Source organism: Echinops telfairi, unplaced genomic scaffold, assembly GCF_000313985.2.
Source record: "Echinops telfairi isolate 266 unplaced genomic scaffold, ASM31398v2 ScPeMD7_4;HRSCAF=17, whole genome shotgun sequence".
NCBI lineage: Eukaryota > Metazoa > Chordata > Mammalia > Afrosoricida > Tenrecidae > Echinops > Echinops telfairi.
Window position 1 is genome coordinate 27,555,983 of NW_022103900.1, and position 8,646 is coordinate 27,564,628.

The 8,646-nt window shown below is 45.5% G+C and overlaps 1 protein-coding gene across 1 annotated transcript in view; it reads right to left on the reverse strand.

The window, feature by feature from the left end:
- The window catches only part of KIF5C (kinesin family member 5C), a 187,093-nt gene that overhangs the window by 63,412 nt on the left and 115,035 nt on the right, over positions 1 to 8,646 (reverse strand). Inside the window, exon 11 of the mRNA XM_004703832.2 lies at positions 172 to 320. Coding sequence (XP_004703889.1) covers positions 172 to 320 — 149 coding nt within the window. The remainder of the gene's footprint in view (positions 1 to 171; positions 321 to 8,646) is intronic.

Genomic DNA, 8,646 nt, shown 5'->3' on the forward strand with positions numbered 1-8,646 from the left:
GGAGTAATGGGAGGTGTGTTCTAGCAATGGGAAACATCCAGTTGCTCACACAGTTTGCTACCAGACAAGCCAAGCTTCACCTTCATCATTCCTTCCCTCGCATCTCCCAGGATGCCCAGGGAAAAGGACGCACACACTCTGATCTCATTCTTCCTCTTCATTGATTCTTACCATTCCTCCACCTGTTCAGCTCCATCTCCAGATGCTGGATAACATTTTTCAAAGTCTTGTTTTTTTCCTTCTCTTTTTCATATTTCTTCTTCCATTCTTCCGCTGTCAGCTCCAGGTTCACAGAGACTGTGTTCTTGATGGTCTTCGCTCTGGGATGAAAATGAAGAGGGACAGATTCTGAGCACAGCCATCAGCGTCAGCATAGACTCCAAGTCCTTTCATGTCAAAGGCTTGGGATGGGCAAGGCAGAGGGAGCCCAGGGCTCATCTGTGAATTCCCAATTGCATCAATGGCACCATCGGTCCTCGAAGCTATAAGCACACTCTTTGCTCCTCCATGGCCTCTCACAGTGACTGAGTCTGGCTCATAGTCACCCTATAGGATAGAGTACAACTACTCCTATGGGTTTCTGAGGCTCGATGGGGGCAAAAAGCCTCCTCTTTCTCTGGCTGACCTTATGGTGCACAGCCCAACATGTGATCTGCATGCCATCTTCACAGCCCACTAGTCTCGAAAGCCTATGGCCTCTGAGGTGAATGGCCACAGCATCTTCTCTTTCCCTGGTCCTCCCAACACCCTCTTAGTCTATGTTCTCAAGTCTGACATACAGCTGTTACTTTTTACAAGCCTTCTACAATTTCCTGCACTCCACTCTGAGAGAATCGTCCTAAATACCAGAGGGCCCCCACAAGTTTGTGGGAACATGGAATGAAAAGATAATGGAATTTTTCCACTCTTTGAAGCACCCCACACACACACACACACACACACACATGCACACACGACTCCTTTTGATTCAAGAAACACTCTGTGATAGAACTGGGGTTTCAGCAAGCCGAATGGGTCTGTTCCCACCTGGATCTCAGAGTTTTCCGTGTCAATAAAACATCTCCCTCTGAACTCCCTGCCATCGAATTGATTGACTCGGAAAGACCCCATAGGACAGAGTAGAATTTCCTCTGTGGCATACGAGACTGGAACCCTTGATGGGAGGAGAAAACCTCTTTCTCCAGCAGAGAGGCTGGTGGTTTTGAACTGCTGACTTTGAGGTTAGCAGTCCAACTTGTAGCCACTGCACCACCAGGCTCCATCAATAAGACATGGATGAAAATAACATAATCAGTCTTCTCTCTACATCAGATCTGGGACCTGGAAGCATCTCAGATATGTGGAACACATGCCAATACATGCCTCAAGGGTCAGGGGTCATCTAGGTAAAACCTGGCTACTTGCTGAGCACATGGCTCATTGCGGCCAAGTGTGATCAAGCAGAAATGAAGGGCCCAGTGTACTCAGATCAACACAGTTTTCAAGGAAAGTCAGAACTCAAGATTAAAAAATTTTCTATCTCTTAGTTAAAAAAATTTTTTTTTGCTAAATAATTTGTGGGACAAACGTGTGTCACCAAAACCCAAACTCACTGCCATGAGCAACCTTTTAGGACAGAGTAGAACTACTACCCCTGTGGGTTTCTGACGCCAGAACTGTTGATATGAGTAGAAAGCCTCGTCTTTCTCTCACAGAGCAGCTGGTGGTTTCAAACTGCTAACCTTGTGGTTAGCAGCATAATGCGTAACCACTACACCACCGGGGCTCCTCCTATCTAGTGGCCACCATTTTGCCCACTTCTAGTTGTGGATGAGTTACTCTGCGGGCCTGTGGTCCAGGGGATTGTGATGGCCAAAAGCCGGTCGTAACTCAAGGCACTAAAACTATGGCAGCTCTGGGTGATACTAGAAAGCAAAGATATGATTTTCGCATATAAAGCAACACATAAGCATCCCTTGTCCAGCTGCTCCAAGGTAAACACTGCAAATAAAAATATGAAATTGTCCTGTTTTATTTGCGACTGGTTTTCACGCCCAGTCTTGACTGCACCATTGGATTTGGCAGCACTGCCTGAGGTGTAACTCAGGTTAATAACTGTTGTCATCAAAGCCCACCTTCGGCAGCATTTCTATTTCACTGACAGAAATTCAGCAATCCTCATCAGCACGGCAGACAGCACTGCAGAAATTAATTCCTAGCACAGACAACTAAATAACCCGACTGTCCAAAGAGGAGTTGAGTGACTTCAACAGAAGACTCCGCTTCAAGAATTAGTGCCATCCTCTCTGGTCCACGCTAACTTGAAGCTGCTGTCTCCAGGAGGAGGTGCTGCAGCTTTGATTTTTCAAATAGCAGCAATTTTATTACTCCTTGAAATCTGGGCTGGGCTGCCCCCTCCCGCCTTCCCCACCCCCACCTTCTAACACCCTCGGGTAGCTAGCGGTGCTGCGGTTCCTCAGATACGAGCCCCCGAGCACGGCAGCATCCATTATCAACTTCCTTGGTCGGAGAGTGAAAAATAGCCCCCGGTCACGGGCATATTCAGGCTACTCAATCTCACTTTTAAAGCAGAAACAGTCTCTTGATGATTTTAAATGACACCAGAAAGGAGAAGGAAAAAAAAATAGAACAAACAAGTCTCTCTGCTGCATTTAGGGAGGGTAAGCCGGAAGCATATTTGGTGAGCAGCTCCAGTAGGGTTAGCCCTGGCGTAAACACTGCTTATTTTTAAACTTCTTCCAAGCTGCCGGAACAACCTTTCACTTTCGCTTTTCTATTCCTCAGGTCCTGGGAGGAAACAAATGACTCAGCCAATTGGGGGGCGTGGGGAGATTCCAATCAAGTGCTTTTCATTGTAGGCATTCTAACAGGGGTGCAGGCATCCCTGGCTGGCACCAACAGCTAAGTGCTCCACAGTTAAGTTAGCCTAGTAGGTGGCAGTTCAATACCTGCCAGAAGCAATCTGCTTCTGAAAGGTCACAGCCTGAATAGCCTTCTGCTCGGCATGCATGGGGTCCTCATGGGTCATGTTCAAGGCAACTAGCCATTGTAGGCGTGTAGGTTCCTGGGTGGCACACACAACCGAGCACTTGACTACTAACCTAAAGGGTGATGGTGCCAAGTCACACAGCAGTATCATAGAAGAAAAGCCTGGTCATTTCCTTCCATAAAGATGACCCAAACCAAGACCAAATTCACTGCCTTTCACCGGGTCCATGCCACTGCCCCGGGGGTTCCTGAGACTTACCAATAACTCGTTACAGAAGGCAGAAGTCCCGTCTTCCTCCCATGGAGTCACTGGTGGTTTCGAACTGCTGATCCTATGATTAGCAGCCCAACACATAACGCCTACGCCACCAAGGCTCGTAAAGAAAAGGCTGTGGAACAGTCCCACTCTGTACACATGGAGTCCCCATGAAGAGGGCTCAACAGGACAGCAAAGAGTTGTGTTTAGGGTAATAGGTGGCTCGTGATTCAAAGCAAAGTAGCGCATGCATCACGTGCAGTGGGAAAGAATGGTGCTTTGCATATCTGCTGCTAGATTAAACAGGATCCCAACGGGGAACAGGGGATCTTTATCCAGTGTGACAGAAATCTAGTCTCTCCAATGAGCAATGGGCATTCTACTGCACTCAAACTATTGGCAACTCAAGCACACCTAGTGGGAGGACACAAGAAAAGCCTGGTGCTCTGCTCCTGGTCTGAGAGTTTATGGCCAAGGAAGTCTCATGGAGACGACCACGCGCTACCACAAGGAGTCGCTGTGAGCTGCAACGGACTAAGCGGCCACCCTTTGTTTGTTTGGTTTTTTTTCACCCTTTGTTTTATTAATGGAGTAGATCCTATTCCAGCTGGATCATAGACATAAATGTGAAAGTCAACACAATAAAGTATCTAGAAGGAAAGAAAGGAGGATCACTGGACAATAGTAAGATTTCATAAAGAGAATCTAAAAGAGGGAAAAATTGATTTAATTAAAATTTGAAACTCCGATTCAATATTGTATTAGAGGTCCTAGCCAGAACAAGATGACAAGAAAAAGAAATAAAAGGTATCTGGACTGAGAAAAAAAGCAAAAATGTCTCTATTTGCAAATGATATGATCCCATCCATAGAACAGCCCAAAGCCACAAAAGAAATTCTAGAATTAATAGAGAAATGCAACAACGTTGCAAAGTATAAGGTCATTAAACAAAAATCAGTTAGGTTTCCATATGTCAGCCATGAGAAGTCTGAGAGGGAAATAAAGGAAGCAATTCTGTTTACAACAACAGCTACGAAAATACCTAGAAATAAATTTAACCAGGGATGTGAAGTACTGATGCAGTGAAACCCGTAAAACATTGCTAAGAGAATAAAGAGAACAAATACATGGAAAGATGTCGCACGTGTACAGGCTAGAAGACTTGGTACTGTTAAGATGCCAGTACTACCCAAAGCAGTGTGTAGACTCAACACAATGCCATTCAAATTTCCCAAAGCCTCCTTTTCAGAAATATAGGAACCAATGTTCCGCGTTAAATGGAATGACAAGAGGCTCAGTATAGCAAAAGCAATATTGAAACAAAAACCAAGCAGGAGGCCTCACACGTTCTGATTTTAAAACATCCTCCACAGCTCTAGTAATCCAAACAGCTAGACCTGGTCTAACCATATGTACATGGACCAATGGGCTAGAATTCAAAGCCAAGAAGGAATCCCACATATCTATGGTCAACTGATTTTTTACAAGGATGCTAAGTACATTTGAAAAAGAGCCCTAGTGTTGTGGCTACTCATTGGGCTGCGATCCACAGGGTCAACAATTCAAAGCCACCAGGAGCTCCATGGGAGAAAGATGGGGCTTTCTACTCCCGTAAACAGTTAGTCTTGTAGTGACCACCAGGGGTCGCTATGAGTCAGCATTAAGTTGATGTCAGTGAGCAAATGAGTACCTTTGATTGGAAAAGAAGATGCTCATCCATAAGTGGTGCCGGGAACATCGGATATCGACGTGTAGGAAACAAAACAGGATCCAAGTCTCACACCAGACACAGAAAGCATTTCTCAGAAGATTAAGGACTTAAATGTACAACCTAAAACTATAAAGTTCTTAGAAGAAAAAGCAGGGACAAGTAGGCTTCTATTTTAGTAATGAATTTGCTAATACACTAGGAAAAGCATGGCTAACTAAATAAAAAAACAGGACCTCATGTAAAGAAAAAAATGTGTTCCTCAAAAGAGTACCCCCCAAAAGTGAAAACTTAAACCACTGACTGGGAGAATATATTCGGAAACCATGTACCCAACGAGTAGCGAATATCCAAAAGAAATAGTCAACGTCCACAACAAAAAGACAAGTAACCCAATTATAAAATGGGCAAATGCTTGGACAGACATGCACCACAGAGCACATGCAAATGGCCACCAAACACATGAAAAGATGCTCAGTGGCATTAGTCATCAGAGAGAGGCAAATCAAAACCACGAGGAGGGATCCTGTCACTCCCACGAGGGTGGCCAAGATGAAACAAGAACTGAAGATAGGAAATGTTGGGAAGGATGTGGAGAAATGGGACCCTTACCCATGGCTCACGGGCATGCCAGATGATACAGCTGTTGGGGAAAACGATGGGGGTGGCTCCTGAGAAGATGAAAAGGAGAACTACCATGTGGCACAGCAATGCCACTCCTGGGCATCCTAGTAGAAGAAATAGACTTGATGCATGCTACTCTACGCATGGACTCAAAGACATTGTGCTGAGTGGGCATAAGCCAACAGCAAACGGTCAAATACGGTATGAGCTCCTTGATGTGAAAAGGGAAATGCACTGAGGAGGAGGTTGGGTAGTGGTGGCCAGGGGAACGAGAGAAGGGAAAGGGAATGAGGACTGCTGAACGGTGGTGAAAATGCTGCACTCATTAAGGGCAGGGTTGCAGACAGTTATTATAAGGGTTGTTAAGTTGTGCACCAATAAAAGACTGAACAGGCAAAAGATAGCGTCACCGCTGTGACTGCGTATGTATAAACAAAAACCTCATGGGGTTCGGTCTCTTGGCTTGGAGGCTTAGGGTCATGGTTTCATGGGACATCCCGAGTCATTTGATTAAATTAAAAAAGAAATCCTGGATCAAGGGGGGAATGGAAAAGCAGAACAGAATTTCAAAGAATCTTGGACTCCTGAGTTCTTAAAGCCAGAAACCCTAAAACTATTGTCCGGGGAGAGCCTTTAACATGTACACCCAAAATGAAATAAAATGTAAAGCAAACTATTGCCAGAAGCCTTCTCAAACCAACTTTTGCTGTTGTTAAGTATCATGGCATCTGGCCTGACTCACAGGGAGCCATGTGCGCCCAGTCCTGGGCTATCTCTCGGTCCATGTTACCCTGGACTGCCTGTTGACAGCCTCGGTGGCAGTCCATTGCCTGCAGGAGCCTGCTCTTTTTCTCTGACCTTCTAAGTTGCCACACCATGTTGCCCTGAGTTGGGTCAGGAAGATCTGCTCTGAGCAGCCTGCTCTTTTAACAACTCACTGTGTGGGTCACAGTAGCGACAGCAACAGGAGAGATCAGACAGGAACTTCAGAGGCCAGTGAGTTTACGCTAACAGGGGAGGAATAACTCTGAAAAGGTAGGTGAGCACGGCCCGTCAGCTTGGAGAATGCAATCGATGTCACTGAAGAGTACATGGACAAAGGGGTGGACTGGCATCTGTTCTGCGGTGTATCCTGTCAACAACTGCAACAAGGTGAAGAAATAAAATTATTTCTAAAGAACACCTTCCTGCATGACAAGCCACTATTAAGAGGAGGCCTGATGATTCTGTAGGTTAAGCGATGCGTTGCTAACCCCAGAGTGGATCGTTCAAATTTATCAGGGACTCCTGGGCAAAGGATGAAAGATTTACAGTCTAGGGAACCCAACAGAGGATCGCTGTGAGTGGAAATCGACTCAGTGGCTGTGGGTTTAGTCTTATTTAGCGAGAGAAAAGGCATAGACCAGGCGTCCTCAAACTACGGCCCCGGGGGGCCACATGCGGCCCACCGAGGACATTTATCAGGCCCGCCGGATGTTTTTGCCCCGTTTGTTTTCTTACTTCAAAATAAGATCTGTGCAGTGTGCATAGGAATTTGTCCATAGTTCTTTTTGAAAGTATAGTCCAGCCCTCCAATGGTCTGAGGGACAGTGAACTGGCCCCCTGTTTAAAAGTTGAAGGAGCCCTGGCATAGACCTTATACCTTTCACAAAAAGGAGTCTCAAAAGGAACCATAGACTTAAATGTCAAACACGAAATCTAAATCACCTTGGGTCGGTTGACAAGATTTCAGACCTACATCCTAAACGCCATCCATGGGGGGGATGGGTAAATTGGACTTCCTTCAAGTTAAACAACGTGTGCTGAGCAAAACACACCCGAGGATGAAAAGACAACAGTGGGAGACAATGTTGGTAAATAACTGCCTGATCTCTAAGATAGACAACGACTCTTAAAACTCAACAATAAGAAATTAGCCCATTTTTTTTAACGGCCAAGAGATCTGATCAAAGAAGAAATACAGAAATCAAACAAATACGTGAAAGATGCCCTGTGTCGTCAGGAAATTGCACATTAAAATAACAAAGAAGGATCACTATGAGAACGACGTGACATTCTGGAAACTTGAAAACTGCAGAGAGAATGAAAAGATCTGTCATTTCCAGGAGCTGGGGGAGGGGGGGGGTTGGGATATGTGGAAGAGGAATGAACGGGCTGGGTAGAGGGCATGTTTAGTGCCGTGAAACTGTTCTGTGGGATTTGGCAATAAGGACTGTACAATGCAGAGTAAACCCTCACTAATCTCTGGGCTTTCATGAATAATACTATAGCAATAGAGTCCATCTATTTTAATAAATGTACCACATCAATGCAAGATGTCAATAATAAAAGGAGCTAGGAGTGAGGGGGCAGGAGTAATATATAGGAACTCCTGTTTTCTGCTCTGTGTGTGTGTGTGTGTGTGAGAGAGAGAGAGAGAAATTGCTCTCCAAAAAAAAAAAAAAATGTCTACCCAAAGACCATTGCATACTACGGTCTCCAGAGACAATGCTGTAAATCTTACTTTGGTGAGTAGGGACTGGGGCACGGTAGGGGGGGAGCGGGTCTCTAAAGCTTGTGAGCAGTCATCCAAGGTACAACTTGGTCTGTGCCCATCCAGATCAGTACAGGGAAGACAAATAATCAAAGGGGCAAGCAAGCATTTTGTCCAAAGGATCCATGGATCACATTCACCACAGCCTCCACTACCCCGAGACCAGGAGAACTAGATGGAGCCTGGGCTCTGCGGCTCACCTGCTCTGACAGGGACCACAGGAGGAAGTCTTAGGTAGAATGGGTGAAAAATGGGGGCTGTAAACCATGCAAAAACCTGGCACACTGGTCAAAGAGACTGGTGGAACCCCCAACTATGGTCTGTAGTCACCCTTCAGACCTAGAACCGAACTCATTCCTGTGGTTCAATTTCCAGCCAAACAGTAGACAGATCAATAACGTAAGCAATAAACAGATCGATAAGGTAAGCAATAACACGAGGAGGTATGCACACCTTAAAATCATCAACCATTTGAGCTCAAAAGGGCAGCATTTGCCCAAGGTCAAAGTTCAGACAGAGAACGTGTGGTAGTTACAT